At 45.1% G+C, this 20424-nt stretch overlaps 1 protein-coding gene across 4 annotated transcripts; it reads left to right on the top strand.

Moving 5' to 3' along the window:
* On the top strand, positions 1-18976 carry LOC123992908 (pannexin-2-like). 4 transcript variants are annotated; one of them, XM_046294536.1, is made up of 8 exons: positions 33-123; positions 208-268; positions 1368-1444; positions 4577-5319; positions 14598-15712; positions 16457-16583; positions 16818-17006; positions 17817-18976. In XM_046294536.1, exons 4-8 carry the CDS (start codon positions 5091-5093, stop codon positions 18125-18127), a joined length of 1971 nt encoding a protein of 656 aa, XP_046150492.1. In that variant the 5' UTR covers positions 33-123; positions 208-268; positions 1368-1444; positions 4577-5090; the 3' UTR covers positions 18128-18976. The 4 variants fall into 4 exon arrangements, with proteins under 4 accessions (XP_046150520.1, XP_046150492.1, XP_046150502.1 ...); XM_046294546.1 differs by lacking the exon at positions 208-268 and having other exon boundaries at positions 37-123; XM_046294564.1 differs by lacking the exons at positions 208-268; positions 1368-1444 and having other exon boundaries at positions 1-123.
* The last annotated feature ends 1448 nt before the right edge of the window (positions 18977-20424 follow it).

The following is a 20424-nucleotide window of genomic DNA, read 5'->3' on the forward strand; positions in this document are numbered from 1 at the left end:
AAAACCGGGAGGGGAGGGTGAGGAGGGGTAAAGGCGGAACAAACCGGTGTGCCCTGATAGACGCTGTAGCGGCTCGCCCGCACTGCAGATTAACTCTTAGCAGGCCGAGGATGCACAGGACCGGTGAGTACATTATTTCCTCTCTTTGTGTAAATGGGCGAATTTGAATCCACAGTAAATTCTCGGGCTGATATATTTTCCTTATAGATGGACGCTGAATTTCCTGTGCCTGTCACCAATATGGACAGGTGGATTGCAGCTAATACAGGTAGCCTATTGAATCTCACAGAGCTGAAAGTCTAGTACGAGTCCTTACTACACCCTTCTCAGACTCACACTCAGCTCTTCAGCATCCCATCTACATTTCAGGAGCTGTCCACCGCTCCACGCTGAAACGGCGTGATTTATAGCAAGCAGTGTTTCGTGTACTACTCCTTTGATGTAAAGTAGCCAATAGCCTGTGGAGGACTAGTCAAACCAACAGTGCGGCATGTTTGAGAATGACTCTTGGCAAATGTCACTAGACTAGTAGAGGAAACCCTGTAATACCATATTATAGCCAGTAAGTAGCATATAATTATAACCACAATGGCTTCATTGTTATGTTATTGGAGCCTTTCGTTTAGCAAGGGAGTTGCATTTGGTGTAGTAGGGGTAGCCTAATCGCTATTGTTTGCAGGGATAACTATCTTTTTAAGTTGGCTCAACCTGTTATTTGTGCACTTGAAGAATGCTAGCCTATAACATATTGAATTGGTGTTATACTGCCGACATTGTTGACCTAAGATTACACCATTCCCCATGCTCACTTTATGACAACTTTTTGTCAAGAGTAGCTTGTTCTTTTTGGAAGGAGGCCAATCTATAAATTGAGGATCACACTCGGAATGGATGTTCACTAATGCTCAAAATGAGAAGGACCGGTGAGAGTACTTGAAAGATCACACAGTTCCACTTTCCTTTAAAACATACAGTGAATTGTGTTAACTGCTTCAGCAAAAGTGAGTCTACACCAGCAGCGACTGTCTATAAAACAGGGACAGCCATAACCAAACATGTGGTTTACAGTAGCTAGTGAATGTTGGCATCCCTTTAAAAAATGTTCAACTGTGGGGCATAAACTGTTGTAGGACTTTTGCCAAGGGCTCACCACTGCCAGAAGCTGAGTGTTTGAAATGTGATATTGTCCCCGACAAGACTACATTGATTTACAATTGGCAACTGTTGGTTGTAAACCAGATATTTGTGGGACAAACATTTACAAGAATCATCAGGTCATAAATGTGGCCTACACCAGTAGCCTAAAGAAAATACTGTTTTATTTTTTTTGTGCCCAAGTTGAAGCAGCCCTTTCACCTCTGTCTCAGGGCTTTCTCTTCCGTGATCCAAGGGTCCCACACAGAGGGTCCCACTGCATCTTCGCTCCGGGGTGAAGTTTCCTCTAGTAGGTACAGGTCTAAGATCAACTTCCCGTCCCCCAATCCTAACCTATTTTTTTATTTTTTATTTTACCTTTATTTAACCAGGCAAGTCAGTTAAGAACACATTCTTATTGTCAATGATGGCCTGGGAATCGCAACCTAACTATTAGTTGGGAAAATGCTAAACTGACCCCAGATCCGCGTCGAGAGGCAACTTCACCTTACACCTGTATCTTCAAAATGAGTAAAAGCGTGTTATCTATTCATCCTTACAAGTCAGCACTGTCGCTACCCATGACTAATGTTTCATTACTGGCGGCTTGACAAGTTGACAGTTTATCTCACAGTGATTTATTTCAGATACTTTTACAGTAAATTAACTTCATTCTATTCTACATATTGCAGTATGTTACGCTCCGATACATTCCATTCGTCATCATAAATTGTATCATGCATACGCTGAAAAATGTAACGCTTCATAGCATTCAACAGTAAAAAAGTAGAAACGCTATTATTGGAGGGCATAATAGAGCAGAATTCTATGAAAACCAAATTGTTCTACTATTAATGATTGGTCTCAGCTAGGGGCAGGGAGGGGAGGGTCCGGGAAGCCATTTTATGGAGTAAGTCATGATTAACAACATGTCTACTAACAATCCAGTTAGTAGACATGTTTCCCGTCCCTCTGTCCTTGCACAATATAATCATTACAGTCTCTCTTCGCCTCTATCTGCAGAATGAATGGGCAAGCTTCTGTGTGAATGATGGAAAGAGAGGTAGAGAAAGTAAGATGGAGAGAAAGAGAGGGGAGGGTGAGCCGGGACAATGTGATCGCAATCCTCTCGAAGGACATTCACGTAACCTTCCTGTAGTGTGCATGCAGCAGCAGCAGCCCCCTCTTCACTTGCAGAGTGCAGCAGTGGCAATGGGGCGCACACAAACACATGCATGCACACCTGCACACACACACCTGCACACACACACCTGCACACACACACCTGCACACACACACACACACACACACACACACACACACACACACACACACACACACACACACACACACACACACACACACACACACACACACACACACACACACACACACACACACACACACACACACACACACACACACACACACACACACACACACACACACACACAGCATTAAGAGGCATCCCTGACAGGTGTCCTGGAGTCTGACATTTGACATCCACAGGTTGGACATAGTGTTCAATAAAGATAATGCCTCACAGCTCCAGGGGGAATAATTTCAAATCAAAGTTTATTCGTCACGTACACAGAATTGCAGATGTTATTGCAGGTGCAGCGAAATGCTTGTGTTTCTGGCTCCAACAGTGCAGTAATACCTAGCAATTAAAAAATATATACCAATAAATCATTAAATAACAAAACACACATAAAAATAAGTTATGTAGTATGAGCGACTAGAATATCACATATACATATAAAGTGGAAGAAAGTATGTAAACATTATTAAAGTGACCAGTGTTCTCTATGTACATAGGGCAGCAGTCTCTAAGGGGCAGGGTAGAATACCTGCTGGTAGCCAGCTAGAATAGTGACTAAGGTTCAGGGGGGGTACTGGATGTAGATAGAAGCTGTTTCTCAGTTGCTCTGTCCCAGCTTTGATGCACCTGCACTGTCTCCTCCTTCTGGGTGGCAGCAGGGTGTACAGGCCGTGGCTCGGATTGCTGATGTCCTTGATGACCGCCGTACCAGGCGGTGATCCAGCCCGACAAGATGTTCTCAGTGGTGCATCTGTAAAAGTTTGAGTGTCTAAGAGGCCAAGCCAAATTTTTTCAGCCTCCTGAGGTTGAAGAGGTGCTGTTGCACCTTCGTCACCACGCTGTCTGTGTGAAAAGGAACCATTTCAGGTTGTCATTGATGTGCACACCGAGGAGCTTGAAGCTTTTGACTCTATCCGCTGCGGCCCCCTCTATGTGCATGGGGGTTTGCTCTCTCTGAATGACCAGAACATGAGCATATGTCATATGACAAACACATCATTGAGAGCATCTTGACTGGGTTCATCACTGCACACACACACACATCACATGGGGCACAGAGGGTGGTACACACACAGCACACATCACACACACCTGCCATCAGGACCACACACAGGCGGTTTGAAAGGAAGGCACAGAATATTGTTAAAGACTCTAGCCACCCAAACCATAGACACTCACCACTGCACACACTGACACACAGGCTCCCAAGCCATAAGAGTGCTAACTAGCTAACAAAATGTCTTCTCGGACTATCTGAGTTGACCCTTGTACACACACACACACACACACACACTTAATTTGCTCACACACACATAACATGCACACACATTTATACTGAGTCTGCACACATTCACACACACACTCACATACAATCATCATATACGCTACTGCTACTCTGTTTATCACATATACCTGATGCCTATTCACCTTACCCCCTATACATACAGTATCTACCTATATCACTCCAGTATCCCTGCACATTGTAAATATGATCTTGGAACAGACCCTGTATATAGCTTACTTATTTCTTCAGTTTTTTTGTTCTACCTTATGTTATGTTTAGTACTACATTGATATTGATTACTGCATTGTTGGGTTTAGAGCTTGCTAGAAAGGCATTTCACTGTACTTGAGCCCCCACTACTACCGAGTGGGTATTTAAGGCACATAGCCACACAAGGTGACACATAGTAATACTAGTATTTATATCATATAGATAATATGGCTCCTAAGTGGCGCAGCAGGCTTAGGTACTACATTTCAGTACAAGAGGTGTCACTGTTTCACATCCGGCTGTGATTGGAAGTCCCATTGGGCGGAGCACAATTGGTCCAGGGTAGGCTGTTTTTGTCGATAAGAATTGTTCTTTAACTGACTTAGCTGGTTAAATTTAAAAAATATATATGGATGAACACTGGATGAGACAGCCTTTCAGTTAATAGCCAAATGGTGTACCTGTGTGCTTCTCTGATTATAGGGATTATCCTAACCAGATAACTTACTTCAACTCTTTTTAATGTTCACTAAGCTTGTGTTTTATCTTTTCAGTCTCTTTTTGGGAAAAAAAGGCCAACATTTTGTATGTTTAAATCAAACTAATTGCCAGTCTGTCTTTCACAGGAAGAAGGACAGGAGGTATCCCTGTTGCTCTGGGCACGGTACAAACTTACAAACTCATCTGCGAGGAACCACACTCTGAAAACCAAGAGAAAGATCATATGTCCTCTCTTCAACCTGACACACTGTGTGTGGACAAAAGTACAGAATGTACACAGCACAACTGGAACACACTGAAAACCACTGACTGAACCTAACGTCCTTCCTCAATGTTGGAAGAGACAGTCAGAGAGCGTTGTTTGTCCCACTCATTCTCAGTGAACATACCCCAGACTGTCCTGTGTGAGTAAAGGTAGCTAGGAGGACGGGGCAAAAGGTGGGAGGTCCCACTCACAGTCAGTGAAGATCCCAAGACACCCAAGAGACTATCCATCAAGACCCAGCCATTACTGACTTTACATAGCCTCATAACCAGGTCTGGCCCGGAGACAGCCAGTCCTGTGTGTGTGGAATTAGCCCAGTGTGTGTGGGTGGAGGTAGCTAGGAGGAGGGGGCGCCAGTTGTCTTCTCAGGCCGGATGCAGAACATCCTCGAGCAGAACTTAGACATGGCCACGGCTCTGCTGGCGGGGGAGAAGCTGAAGGAGCTGATTCTGCCTGGCTCTTCCCAGGATGAGAAGGGAGGCATGCTGGCCGGCCTCATGGTCCAGCTCAAACTAGAGCTACCATTTGACCGCGTCGTCACCATCGGCACCGTCATTATCCCCATCCTGCTTGTCACACTCGTCTTCACAAGGAATTTCGCAGGTCAGTGGGTCGGCCAGATGGCAGATCTGGGTTCAAATACTATTTGAAGTCATTTGAAATACTGTGCTTGATTGAGCTTGTCTGTGGTAATTGAACCAGTAGAATAGTTGCAACAGTACAAACCCCACCCATTTGGCACAGCAGGCAGACCAGAGCAAAAGCTAATAGCATTTAAGATTTAGAGTAGTATTTGAACCCAGGACTGGCAGAGTGCCCATAGAGGGGGCTGTGACAGTGCTGTGCTGAAAACCCCAAACACACACAGCAGGCTGGGAACGTTCTGTCCTAATGTGTTGTTGTTGACTCATCACATCAGCCTCTCACTTAACACTGAACAAGAGCACAGATACTGTAGTAGTCAGTTGTAGTAGCTTCATGTTATTCATGCTATGACATTGGTATATAGAAAAAACAACAACAAAGGTTGCTCTCACAGACAAAGCCCCAACAATATTGACATTCAGAATGTCTAACATGCAAGGGTGCTCTATGTTATTTTTATCAGAATTATTGAACACCATAGAGAGACCTGGGGAGTTGAGGGTTAGTATGCAATGTATTTGGTGTTTGATGTGAGAAAGATCAGTGCAGACATTAGGCTGAGCCACTCTGGTGAACAGAGAGGGAGAGGAGAGGAAGGTGGGGGCATAGCTTAATGCTGAGTCAGGCTGTCTGCATAGCAGCACCAACCAGCTGTGACTGAGCATTTCACATAGTGTTGGGCGGAGCCCATTTCTGCATTTTCTGCACTGCTCCTCCCCAAAACTCGAAAACATGGGTCACCCATAGGACTCATTCGATAGGCCGCACACATATCTGAAGTGCCATGGCAGCAACCGATGACAGCAGTGCAATGTGCACAATATTACATTTAAGTACAATGCAATACTTATTGTTTTGATGTCCTTGGTTAGTGCCCTCAAATTGTACACACTTATTTAATTGATGTACTTGGTTAGTGCCCTCAAATTGTGCACATTCTGGTGGATTTAACTCTCCTAATATAGATGGAAGAACAATAAAGAACAATAGAATAAAAGTTGTCAAGCCCGAAAAACAGCCTTTTCACAGACACAGTACTCGTCCCCCAGCCACCTGACTCAGCGCTCTGCACTCAGTGTGCAATGTTGTCATGCTCGGTCCAACACTCATTAAATGAAAGTCACAAGTGCGCCTCAGGGACAGATCTGCCCCTGAACCACCCAGACCTTGGCAGTCGGCAGCCAGCAGCCGAATGGCCTTGCTGCTACCGTGCTCAGCATAACAGGGAAAGAGTGGATGGAATACAAGTGTGGCTTGAAGTGATGCCTCCTCCCCAGTCTCCTCTGCATTCGGTTTAATACCATGAATCAGCACTATCAAATCAAATTGTATTGGTCACATACACATATTTAGCAGATGTTATTGTGGGTGTAGCTAAATGCTTGTGTTCCTTGCTCCAACAGTGCAGTAGTAGCTAACAATTGACAACATTACACACAAATCTAAAAGTAAAATCATGGAATTAACTTGTTGCGACGAGCAATCCCGTATCCGGGAGCGTAATTATAGCCTCAAGCTCATTACCATAACGCAACGTTAACTATTCATGAAAATCGCAAATGAAATGAAATAAATATATTGGCTCACAAGCTTAGCCTTTTGTTAACAACACTGTCATCTCAGATGTTCAAAAAATGATTTTCAACCATAGCTACACAAGTATTTGTGTAAGAGTATTGATAGCTAGCATAGCATTAAGACTAGCATTCAGCAGGCAACATTTTCACAAAAACAAGAAAAGCATTCAAATAAAATAATTTACCTTTGAAGAACTTCAGATGTTTTCAATGAGGAGACTCAGTTAGAGAGTGATTCTACACCTGCATTGCTTGCTGTTTGGGGTTTTAGGCTGGGTTTCTGTACAGCACTTTGAGATATCAGCTGATGTACGAAGGGCTATATAAATACATTTGATTTGAGATAGCAAATGTTCAGTTTTTCCAAAAAGATTATTTGTGTAGGAGAAATCGCTCCGTTTTGTTCATCACGTTTGGCTGAGAAAACCCACCGAAAAATCAGTCATTACAACGCAAACTTTTTTCCAAATTAACTCCATAATATCGACAGAAACATTACATTTACATTTAAGTCATTTAGCAGACGCTCTTATCCAGAGCGACTTACAAATTGGTGCATTCACCTTATGACATCCAGTGGAACAGTCACTTTACAATAGTGCATCTAAATCTTAAAGGGGGGGGGGTGAGAAGGATTACTTTATCCTATCCTAGGTATTCCTTAAAGAGGTGGGGTTTCAGGTGTCTCCGGAAGGTGGTGATTGACTCCGCTGTCCTGGCGTCGTGAGGGAGTTTGTTCCACCATTGGGGGGCCAGAGCATCGAACAGTTTTGACTGGGCTGAGCGGGAACTGTACTTCCTCAGTGGTAGGGAGGCGAGCAGGCCAGAGGTGGATGAACGCAGTGCCCTTGTTTGGGTGTAGGGCCTGATCAGAGCCTGGAGGTACTGAGGTGCCGTTCCCCTCACAGCTCCGTAGGCATGCACCATGGTCTTGTAGCGGATGCGAGCTTCAACTGGAAGCCAGTGGAGAGAGCGGAGGAGCGGGGTGACGTGAGAGAACTTGGGAAGGTTGAACACCAGACGGGCTGCGGCGTTCTGGATGAGTTGTAGGGGTTTAATGGCACAGGCAGGGAGCCCAGCCAACAGCGAGTTGCAGTAATCCAGACGGGAGATGACAAGTGCCTGGATTAGGACCTGCGCCGCTTCCTGTGTGAGGCAGGGTCGTACTCTGCGGATGTTGTAGAGCATGAACCTACAGGAACGGGCCACCGCCTTGATGTTAGTTGAGAACGACAGGGTGTTGTCCAGGATCACGCCATGGTTCTTAGCGCTCTGGGAGGAGGACACAATGGAGTTGTCAACCGTGATGGCGAGATCATGGAACGGGCAGTCCTTCCCCGGCAGGAAGAGCAGCTCCGTCTTGCCGAGGTTCAGCTTGAGGTGGTGATCCGTCATCCACACTGATATGTCTGCCAGACATGCAGAGATGCGATTCGCCACCTGGTCATCAGAAGGGGTAAGGAGAAGATTAATTGTGTGTCGTCTGCATAGCAATGATAGGAGAGACCATGTGAGGTTATGACAGAGCCAAGTGACTTGGTGTATAGCGAGAATAGGAGAGGGCCTAGAACAGAGCCCTGGGGGACACCAGTGGTGAGAGCGCGTGGTGAGGAGACAGATTCTCGCCACGCCACCTGGTAGGAGCGACCTGTCAGGTAGGACGCAATCCAAGCGTGGGCCGCGCCGGAGATGCCCAACTCGGAGAGGGTGGAGAGGAGGATCTGATGGTTCACAGTATCGAAGGCAGCCGATAGGTCTAGAAGGATGAGAGCAGAGGAGAGAGAGTTAGCTTTAGCGGTGCGGAGTGCCTCCGTGATACAGAGAAGAGCAGTCTCAGTTGAATGACTAGTCTTGAAACCTGACTGATTTGGATCAAGAAGGTCATTCTGAGAGAGATAGCGGGAGAGCTGGCCAAGGACGGCACGTTCAAGAGTTTTGGAGAGAAAAGAAAGAAGGGATACTGATCTGTAGTTGTTGACATCGGAGGGATCGAGTGTAGGTTTTTTCAGAAGGGGTGCAACTCTCGCTCTCTTGAAGACGGAAGGGACGTAGCCAGCGGTCAGGGATGAGTTGATGAGCGAGGTGAGGTAAGGGAGAAGGTCTCCGGAAATGGTCTGGAGAAGAGAGGAGGGGATAGGGTCAAGCGGGCAGGTTGTTGGGCGGCCGGCCGTCACAAGACGCGAGATTTCATCTGGAGAGAGAGGGGAGAAAGAGGTCAGAGCACAGGGTAGGGCAGTGTGAGCAGAACCAGCGGTGTCGTTTGACTTAGCAAACGAGGATCGGATGTCGTCGACCTTCTTTTCAAAATGGTTGACAAAGTCATCTGCAGAGGGGGGAGGGGGGGGGGAGGATTCAGGAGGGAGGAGAAGGTGGCAAAGAGCTTCCTAGGGTTAGAGGCAGAAGCTTGGAATTTAGAGTGGTAGAAAGTGGCTTTAGCAGCAGAGACAGAAGAGGAAAATGTAGAGAGGAGGGAGCGAAAGGATGCCAGGTCCGCAGGGAGGCGAGTTTTCCTCCATTTCCGCTCGGCTGCCCGGAGCCCTGTTCTGTGAGCTCGCAATGAGTCGTCGAGCCACGGAGCGGGAGGGAGGACCGAGCCGGCCTGGAGGATAGGGGGCATAGAGAGTCAAAGGATGCAGAAAGGGAGGAGAGGAGGGTTGAGGAGGCAGAATCAGGAGATAGGTTGGAGAAGGTTTGAGCAGAGGGAAGAGATGATAGGATGGAAGAGGAGAGAGTAGCGGGGGAGAGAGAGCGAAGGTTGGGACGGCGCGATACCATCCGAGTAGGGGCAGTGTGGGAAATGTTGGATGAGAGCGAGAGGGAAAAGGATACAAGGTAGTGGTCGGAGATTTGGAGGGGAGTTGCAATGAGGTTAGTGGAAGAACAGCATCTAGTAAAGATGAGGTCGAGCGTATTGCCTGCCTTGTGAGTAGGGGGGACGGTGAGAGGGAGAGGTCAAAAGAGGAGAGGAGTGGAAAGAAGGAGGCAGAGAGGAATGAGTCAAAGGTAGACGTGGGGAGGTTAAAGTCGCCCAGAACTGTGAGAGGTGAGCCGTCCTCAGGAAAGGAGCTTATCAAGGCATCAAGCTCATTGATGAACTCTCCGAGGGAACCTGGAGGGCGATAAATGATAAGGATGTTAAGCTTGAAAGGGCTGGTAACTGTGACAGCATGGAATTCAAAGGAGGCGATAGACAGATGGGTAAGGGTAGAAAGAGAGAATGACCACTTGGGAGAGATGAGGATCCCGGTGCCACCACCCCGCTGACCAGAAGCTCTCGGGGTGTGCGAGAACACGTGGGCGGACGAAGAGAGAGCAGTAGGAGTGGCAGTGTTATCTGTGGTGATCCATGTTTCCGTCAGTGCCAAGAAGTCGAGGGACTGGAGGGAAGCATAGGCTGAGATGAACTCTGCCTTGTTGGCCGCAGATCGGCAGTTCCAGAGGCTACCGGAGACCTGGAACTCCACGTGGGTCGTGCGCGCTGGGACCACCAGATTAGGGTGTCCGCGGCCACGCGGTGTGGAGCGTTTATATGGTCTGTGCAGAGAGGAGAGAACAGGGATAGACAGACACATAGTTGACAGGCTACAGAAGAGGCTACGCTAATGCAAAGGAGATTGGAATGACAAGTGGACTACACGTCTCGAATGTTCAGAAAGTTAAGCTTACGTAGCAAGAATCTTATTGACTAAAATGATTAAAATGATACAGTACTGCTGAAGTAGGCTAGCTGGCAGTGGCTGCGTTGTTGACTTTGTAGGCTAGCTGGCAGTGGCTGCGTTGTTGACACTACACTAATCAAGTCGTTCCGTTGAGTGTAATAGTTTCTACAGTGCTGCTATTCGGGGGCTAGCTGGCTAGCTAGCAGTGTTGATTACGTTACGTTGCGATAAAAGAACGACAATAGCTGGCTAGCTAACCTAGAAAATCGCTCTAGACTACACAATTATCTTTGATACAAAGACGGCTATGTAGCTAGCTATGTAGCTAGCTACGATCAAACAAATCAAACCGTTGTACTGTAATGAAATGAAATGAAAATGTGATACTACCTGTGGAGTGAAGCGGAATGCGACCGGGTTGTTGAGTTCTATTCGGAAGACGTTGGCTAGCTGTTGGCTAGCTAGCAGTGTCTCCTACGTTAAGGACGACAAATAGCTGGCTAGCTAACCTCGGTAAATTAAGATAATCACTCTAAGACTACACGCTCTAAACTACACAATTATCTTGAATACGAAGACAGCAAAGACAACTATGTAGCTAGCTAACACTACACTAATCAAGTCGTTCAGGTGAGTGTAATAGTTTCTACAGTGCTGCTATACGGTAGACGGTGGACGTTTGCTAGTTGGCTAGCTGCTTGGGCAGATAGCAGTGTAGCCTACGTTAGGACGACGAAATACGATAATTACGCAATTATCTTTGATACAAAGACGGCTATGTGGCTAGCTAAGAAGAAATTGCTAAGATTAGACAAATCAAACCGTTGTACTATAATGAAATGTAATGAAAAAAACATGGCAAACGTTGTTTAGAATTAATCCTCAAGGTGTTTTTCACATATCTATTTGATGATAAGTCACTCGTGGCAGTTTGGTTTCTCCTCTGTTCAAAATGGAAAAATGCCTGCACCTGGAGATTACGCAAATGTTTCGACGGAGGACACAGAGCAGACACCTGGTAAATGTAGTCTCTTATGGTCAATTTTCCAATGATATGCCTACAAATACGTCACAATGCTGCAAACACCTTGAGGAAACGACAGAAAGTGTAGGCTCATTCCTTGCTCATTCACAGCCATATAAGTAGACATTGGAACACAGCGCCTCAAAAATCTGGCTCACTTCCTGTATGAAATTTCATCTTGGTTTCGCCTGTAGCATTAGTTCTGTGGCACTCACAGACAACATCTTTGCAGTTTTGGAAACGTCAGAGTGTTTTCTTTCCAAAGCTTTCAATTATATGCATAGTCGAGCATCTTTTCGTGACAAAATATCTTGTTTAAAAGGGGAACGTTTTTCATCCAAAAATGAAATACTGCCCCCAGAGGTTCAAGAGGTTAAGAAATATATAAATATTAGGACGAGCAATGTCGGAGTGGCATTGACTAAAATACAGTAGAATACAGTATATACATATGAAATTAGTAAAGCTGTATGTGAAAATTATTTTAAGTGAGTAGTTTTATATTATTAAAGTGAACAGTTATTCCATGTCTATGTATATAGGGCAGCAGCCTCTATGGTGCAGGGTTGAGTAACCGGGTAGTAGCCGGCTAATGATGGCTATTTAACAGTCTGATGGCCTTGAGATACTAGCTGATTTTCAGTCTCTCGGTCCCAGCTTTGATGCACCTGTACTGACCTCTCCTTCTGGATGATAGCGGGGTGAACAGGCCGTGACTTGGGTGGTTGATGTCCTTGATGATCTTTTTGGCCTTCCTGTGACATCTGGAGAGCCCTGCTGTTGCAGACGGTGCAGTTGCCATGCCAGGTGGTGATACAGCCCAACAGGATGCTCTCAATTGTACATCAGTATAAGTTTGTGAGAGTCTTAGGGGCCAAGCCAAATTTATTCAGCCTCCTGAGGTTGAAGAGGCACTGTTGCATCTTCTTCACCACACTGTCTGTGTGGGTGGACCATTTCAGATCGTCAGTGATATGTATGGCGAGGAAATTGGAGCTTTCCACCTTCTCCACTGCAGTCCAGTCAATGTGGAAAAGGGTGTGATTCCTCTGCTTTTTCCTGAAGTACACGATTGTTGACATTGAGGGAGAGGTTATTTTCCTGGCACCACTCTGCCAGGTCCCTCACCACCTCTCTGTAGGCAGTCTCATCATTGTTGCTTATCAGGCCTACTATGGTTGAGTCGTCTGCAAACGTGATGATTGAGTTGGAGACGTGTGTGGCCACGCAGTCATGGGTGAACAGGGAGTACAGGAGGTGGCTGAGTACACACCCTTGTGGGGCCCCTGTGTTGAGGATCAGTGAAGTGGAGGTGTTGTTTCCTACCTTCACCACCTGGGGGCGGCCCTTCAGGAAGTTCAGGACCCAGTTAGACAGGACCGGATTCAGACCCAGGGCCCTGAGCTGAATGAGGAGCTTGGAGGGTACTGTGGTCTGTATCAGATGGACGAGGCAATCCTTGTCTTCCAGAGATGAATGAAACCCGAAACCTTCAGACATATAGTTCCAGTTTTCTCTATTTTTACTGTTTTCTCAATTGTACAATAATAGTTAAGAAATCAAAACTATGAAATAACACATATGGGATCATGTAGTAACCAAACAAGTGATAAACAAATCAAAATATATTTTATATTGGAGATTCTCCTTTGCCTTGATGACAGCTTTGCACACTCTTGGCATTCTCTCAACCAACTTCATGAGGTAGTCACCTGGAATGCATTTCAATTAACAGGTGTGCCTTGCTAAAAATACATTTGTGGAATTTCTTTCCTTAATGCATTTGAGCCAATCAGTTTTGTTGTGACAAGGTAGGGGTGATATATAGAAGATAGCCTTATTTGGTAAAAGACCAAGTCCATATTATTGCAAGAACAAGTCAAATAAGCAAAGAGAAATGACAGTCCAGTATTACTTTAAGACATGAAGGTCAGTCAATCCGGGAAAATGGCAAGAACTTTGAAAGGTTATTCAAGTGCAGTCACAAACACCAAGCACTATGATGAAACAGGCTGTCATGAGGACCGCCACTGGAAAGGAAGACCCAGAGTTACTTCTGCTGTAGAGGAGAAGGAGCAGAGTAGGTGAATGGAGGATCTCCGCATGTGTGGTTCCCACCGTAGAGAATGGAAGAGGAGGTGTGATGGTGTGGGGATGCTTTGCTGGTGACTCTGTCTGTGATTTATTTAGAATTCAAGGCACACTTAACCAGCATGGTCACCATAGCATTCTGCAGCGATACGTCATCCCATCTGGTATGCGCTTAGTGGGACTATTATTTGTTTTTCAACAGGAGAATGACTCAACACACCTCCACGCTGTGTGAGGGCTATTTGACCAAGAAGGAGATTGATGGAGTGCTGCATCAGATGACCTGGCCTCCACAATCACCTGAGCTCTACCCAATTGAGATGGTTTGGGATGAGTTGGAACGCAGATGAAAGGAAAAGCAGGCAACAAGTGCTCAGCATATGTGGGAACTCCTTCAAGACTGTTGGAAAAGCATTCCAGGTGAAGCTGGTTGAGAGAATGCCAAGATTGTGCAAATCTGTCATCAAGTCAAAGGGTGGCTACTTTGAAGAATCTGAAATATAACAAATATTTTGATTTGTTTAACAAGTTTTTGGTTAGTGCATGATTACATGTGTTATTTCATAATTTTCATGTCTTCTCTATTTTTCTACAATGTAGAAAATAGCAAAAATAAAGAAAACCCTTGAATGAGTAGGTGTGTCCAAACTTTTGACTGGTACTGTATGATGAAATGGATCAATGGTATTTCCCCCTACATAAGAAACATCAATTGAATGAACATTATTCTTATAAGGACTGACTGTAAAACGTTTGGCAATTCAATTGAACTAATTGTATATTCATTTCATTCACTTACTGTAGAGATGACAAACGTCCATAAACATCAGTCATGTTGTAATGTCTCATTATGACAACTAATTCTCTCCATCTATTCCCTCTCAGAGGAGTCAATCTACTGCTACACGCCTCACAACTTCACCCGTGACCAGGCCCTGTACGCGCGAGGCTACTGTTGGACAGAGCTGCATGACGCCGTGCCCGGGGTGGAGCCTGAACTTCGACCTTCGCTGTTCGAGCACAAGTTCCTGCCCTATGCTCTGCTGGCCTTTGCTGGCATCATGTACATCCCTGCTCTCGGCTGGGAGTTCATGGCCTCCACAAGACTTACCTCCGAGCTCAACTTTCTGCTTCACGAGATAGACAACTGCTACCACCGGGCGGCCGAGGGCCGGGCCCCTAAAATCGAGAAGCAGATCCAGTCTAAAGGACCGGGTATCACTGAGAAAGAGAGACGTGAGATCATTGAGAATGCGGAGAAGGAGAAGAGCCCCGAGCAGAACCTGTTTGAGAAGTACCTGGAGAGACGAGGTCAGAGCAACTTCCTGGCCAAGCTGTACCTGGGTCGCCACCTGGCCATCATCTGCCTCAGCTCCATCCCCATCTCCTACCTGAGCGCCTACTGGCACCGCCAGCGCCAGAACGAGTTCAGCTGTGCCCTGGGGGAGCCTCCAGACACCAGCAGCATCCCAGAGCTGAGGCTCAGCGTCAACTGCAAACTGCCGGCCGTGCAGCTGCAGAGGATCATGGCCGCCGTGGACATCGCCCTGCTGAGCACCATGAACCTCGTCATCCTGGTCAACCTGCTGCACCTGTTTGTGGTGCGCAAGTCCAACTTTGTGTTCGACAAACTGCACAAGGTGGGCATCAAGACGCGGAGGCGCTGGCAGAAGTCCCAGTTCTGCGACATAAACATTCTGGCCATGTTCTGTAACGAGAACCGTGACCACATTAAGTCACTCAACCGCCTGGACTTCATCACCAATGAGAGCGACCTCATGTATGACAACGTGGTGAGGCAGCTGCTGGCCGCGCTGGCCCAGTCTAACCAAGATGTCACGCCCACAGTGAGGGACTCAGGCATCCAGACCCTAGATCCCAATATGGACCCCTCTCTCCTGGGGGTAGGGGAGCTGGGAGGTGAGCCACTGGTCATCAAACGACCACGCAAGAAGATGAAGTGGATCCCCAGCTCCAACCCTCTCCCGCAGCCCTTTAAGGTAGGACCCCATACACTAGGCCTAAATGTTGCCTGTCAAAGGTCTGCATATTCTATCATATAATAGGCTGGAAACACTATATGTTTGTCTAAAGGTAAATTACACCTAGTAAGTGTATTTATGTTATGACTAATTACCACCACAAGAAAAGAGAGATTCCAGATTTTAGACCCAAATTAACTTGTTAATCTTGTAATTTGCCCGGCCTCAAGATACCTGTGGATTTCCTTCAGGTTAATACCTGAGGATAATAATGTAAATTAATATAAGCAGTAAAATAGTCTTCACCCACTGTGCTGAAAAACCAAAGTACCACTTACTGTACAGTGGGTTGTACTCAGTGGAGCAGAGCAAAATCAGCGATATTCTTATCAGCGTTTATTGTGAAGACTTGACATGGGCCTTTTCCGATTGAAAGGCTCATAGAGAAATTAGGCTCTCAGCAAGAGATGTGTACTCAATTAGAACTCTCTAAAGGCAGAGAACCTAATCGGTTTCAATCAGAACTAACAATGTTATATCTGTTAAAGGGATTGTTCACTTTTTAAGTTTGAGCATTTTTGCAAATTTATTAGGGTGATGTCATTTCATCCAAATGCTTTTTAAGTTTGTTAAAACCTGAGGTAACCCTTACTAAGTCGGGGAAAACCTTAGGTAAGGAAAACCTACAAAAAGTGAACTATCCCTTTAATAATCTATTCTTACTTGGGATAATTGTACTAATTGTCCATGTCCATTGTGAAGGAACCTCTGACAATGACGCGTTTGGAGAACAGCGTTAAGCCTGAGAAGCCCAAACTGGTGAGGAGGAAAACAGTGGCAGAGAGCTACGTCGCTCCTTTAAGCAAGAGCACACAGTACTCTGCTAAAGGTACTGTACTGATAGCAGTGACATTACTGTAAAAATTAGGGTAAATGAAGGTAACGTTTATGGTTACTCAGAATTTTGCCATAGGACTCTATTTTGTATATTTGACGAAAACATTTGTTTCTGGAATGTCACATGCTGTTCATAAAGTTGTGCAATCTGTGCACGATTCAGTCCCACTGTTGTGTTCCATCTCCGCTGACCATATCTGTTGAATCTGTTGAATGCCGACTGCAGATATGAGCACGCTGGAGAAAAAGCATAGTCGCAACTTTTCCCTGGATGTCCACCCGTACATGCTGACCATCCGCAAGCCCACCAAAGTAGAGACAGTCAGCGCAGAGCCTCTACCCCCAGATCACACCCTGGACTCGGTGTTCATCGAGGGCACACACACCATTGTCCATGTCTCTGCTTCTATCACAGGTAAAATTGCCATGCCTAATCTCAGGAGGGATCTGTCACCAAGGCAACCAAACCATATTCTATATATACTCCTGTGTCCTCTGATTCTGGTTGACGTTTTAGATCAAGGAGAAAAGGGTGAAAAATAGCCAACTAACAGAACACTTCACTTAATGGAATGGTGAGGTTTATTTGCAATATATAGAACCCAGAGTTTTTCCATTACCAATTCATCCTTATAAGCTACACCAAGATTGCCCAACTGGCGACCCACGGGTGATTTTACTTGGCCCCTCAAGTTTTCTGAGCATAAACTTCAATAAATAATAATAATAATGGTGTGCATAATTTTCATTGTTGGACATAAGACTAAAAACACCAGGAAATCAGTGATTTTAATCTTAGAAACCTGTGAAATCAGTGATTGTATACAAATGTAAGCAAGGTTTGAGTTGGTTATGTGTTAGTCAAACATATCTGTTTGGGCTTCTTGCGGTCAATTGGCCCACGGTTGAATGTAGTTGATGATCCCTGGGCTACACTCTTAGAAAAAAGGGTTCAAAAGGGTTCTTTGGCTGTCCCCCATAGGATAACCCTTTTAGGTTCCAGATTGAAACCTTTTTTAAAACCTGGAACCAAAGGGGGTTCCTCAAAGTGTTCTCCTATGGGGACAGCTGAAGAACCCTTTTAAGTTCTAGATCACACCTTTTTTTTCTAAGAGTGTACAAATAGGCTATAACTAGGGTCTAATGTTTTTCCCGGGTTAGGTCATGTGGTCTGGAAAAATTCTGGGCCTGTGTACCGTTCTGTTTTCTCTCTCTCTCTCTTTAGAAAAGAAAGATCGCACTCCAGAATCCACCAACACAGTCTTCTCTACAATGACCGTCCCCACCAGCACCTATATGAACGGTGCCACTCCCAGCCCTAACCCACCATTTCTCGCTGACCGCCACCTTATAGAACCCCTGATCGAGCAAGAGGAGCCTGAAGATGCCCAGCCTGCAGTCTTCACTCGGATCCCTTCCCACCAGCTGCTCAGTATGCATCAGCTACTCAGTATGGAGGAAGAGGAGGCTAGAGGCCAGGGGGCCAGACTGTCTGAGAGACCCGGGGGGGAACTGATCTCTGCTGGGGAGTGTTGAGGAGGAGACACACACATCCCATCCCACCTATAGCCAAAAGCCACATTGTACCCCTAACCCCTAGTTATGCGGTGCTCATACCTCACTACTCCTCTGGTGAAGGGACTGAGTGCGAGTGCTGATGGTGCTGAACCAGAATTTTTAGCTGGAGTGTTGAAGATTTAACGAGATGGAGCATAAGAGAGGATAGTGGTTCAATGTGTTCTGATCTACCCATAGTCATCTGACTGCTGTTACTCTTTCCACACATGAAGACTTCGGTGAAATGCACACAGGAGCATTACCTTTGTAGATCCTGCACAGTTGAATGGAGCATTTGTTGGTCATGTTCTTCACTTGGTGAGGAAGCAGCTCTTAATGAAAAAGATAAGAAAGAGAATAGGGAAGACATACGGTTTGAAGCTTTTTAAACACATTTTAGAAAAGCACACAATCTATAGTCCATTCGGAAAGTAATCATGGCCATTCACATTTTGTTACGTTACAGCCTTATTCTAAAATGGATTAAATAGTTTTTTCCCCATCAATCAACACACAATACCACAAAATGACTAAGCAGAAACAAGATTTTTTGAAAAATTTGCAAATGTATATAAAAAAAGAAGGAAATATCACATTTACGTACACTACCGCTCAAAAGTTTGTGGTCACTTAGAAATGTCCTTTTTCTGTCCATTAAAAATAAGATCACATTGATCAGAAATACAGTGTAGACATTGTTAATGTTGTATCACACCTGACTATTGTAGCTATTGTAGCAAATGACTATTGTAGCTGGAAACGGCTGATTTTTAATGGAATATCTACAGTTGAAGTCGGAAGTTTACATACACCTTAGCCAAATACATTTAAACTCAGTTTTTCACAATTCCTGACATTTAATCCTAGTAAAATTCCCTGTTTTAGGTCAGTGAGGATCACCACTTTATTTTAAGAATGTGAAATGTCAGAATAATAGTTGAGAATGATTTCTTTCATCACATTCCCAATAGGTCAGAAGTTTAAATACACTCAATTAGTATTTGGTAGCATTGCCTTTAAATTGTTTAACTTGGGTCAAAGTTGGATGAATTGTGTCCCATTCCTCCTGACAGAGCTGGTGTAACTGAGTCAGGTTTGTAGGCCTCCTTGCTCACACATGCTTTTTCAGTTCTGCCCACAAATTTTCTTTAGGATTGAGGTCAAGGCTTTGTGATGGCCACTCCAATACCTTGACTTTGTTGTCCTTAAGCCATTTTGCCACAACTTTGGAAGTATGCTTGGGGTCATTGTCCATTTGGAAGACCCATTTTTTACATTTGTAACCAAGCTTTAACTTCCTGACTGATGTTGCTTCAATATATTCATATGCTTCTCCTTTCTCATGAAGCCATCTATTTTGTGAAGTGCACCAGCTCCTCCTGCAGCAAAGCACCCCCACCACATGATTCTGCCACCCCCATGTTTCACTGATGGTGTTCTTCGGCTTGCAAGTCTCCCCCTTTTCCCTCCAAACATAACGATGGTCGTTATGGCCAAACAGTTCTATTTTTGCTTCATCAGACCAGAGGACATTTCTCCAAAAAGTACGCTCTTTGTCCCCATGTGCAGTTGCAAACCATAGTCTGGCTTTTTTATGGTAGTTTTGGAGCAGTGGCTTCTTCCTTGCTGAGTGGCCTTTCAGGTTATGTCGATATAGAACTCGTTTTACTGTGGATATATATATACTTTTGTACCCGTTTCCTCCAGCATCTTCACAAGGTCCTTTGCTGTTGTTCTGGGATTGATTTGCACTTTTTGCTCCAAAGTACATTCATCTCTAGGAGACAGAACGCGTCTCCTTCCTGAGTGGTATGATGGCTTTGTGGTCCCATGGTGTTTATACTTGCGTACTATTGTTTGTACAGATGAACGTGGTACCTTCAGGCATTTGGAAATTTCTCCCAAGAATGAACCAGACTTGTGGAGGTCTACAATTTTGTTTTCTGAGGTCTTGGCTGATTTCTTTTGATTTTCCCATGATCTCAAGAAAAGAGGCAGTGAATTTGAAGATAGGCCTTGAAATACATCCACAGGTACACCTCCAATTGATTCAATGGTGTCAATTCAGAAGCTTTTAAAGTCATGACATCATTTTCTGGAATTTTCCAAGCTGTTTAAAGCCACAGTCAACTTAGTGAATGTAAACTTCTGACCCACTGGAATTGTGATACAGTGAAATAATCTGACTGTAAATAATTGTTAGAAATTATTTACAGACAGGGATGTGCTAACCGACTTGCCAAAACTATAGTTTGTTAACATGAAATTTGTGTGTC

The sequence above is a fragment of the Oncorhynchus gorbuscha genome, linkage group LG02 (assembly GCF_021184085.1).
Source record: "Oncorhynchus gorbuscha isolate QuinsamMale2020 ecotype Even-year linkage group LG02, OgorEven_v1.0, whole genome shotgun sequence".
NCBI classification, from domain to species: Eukaryota; Metazoa; Chordata; class Actinopteri; order Salmoniformes; family Salmonidae; genus Oncorhynchus; species Oncorhynchus gorbuscha.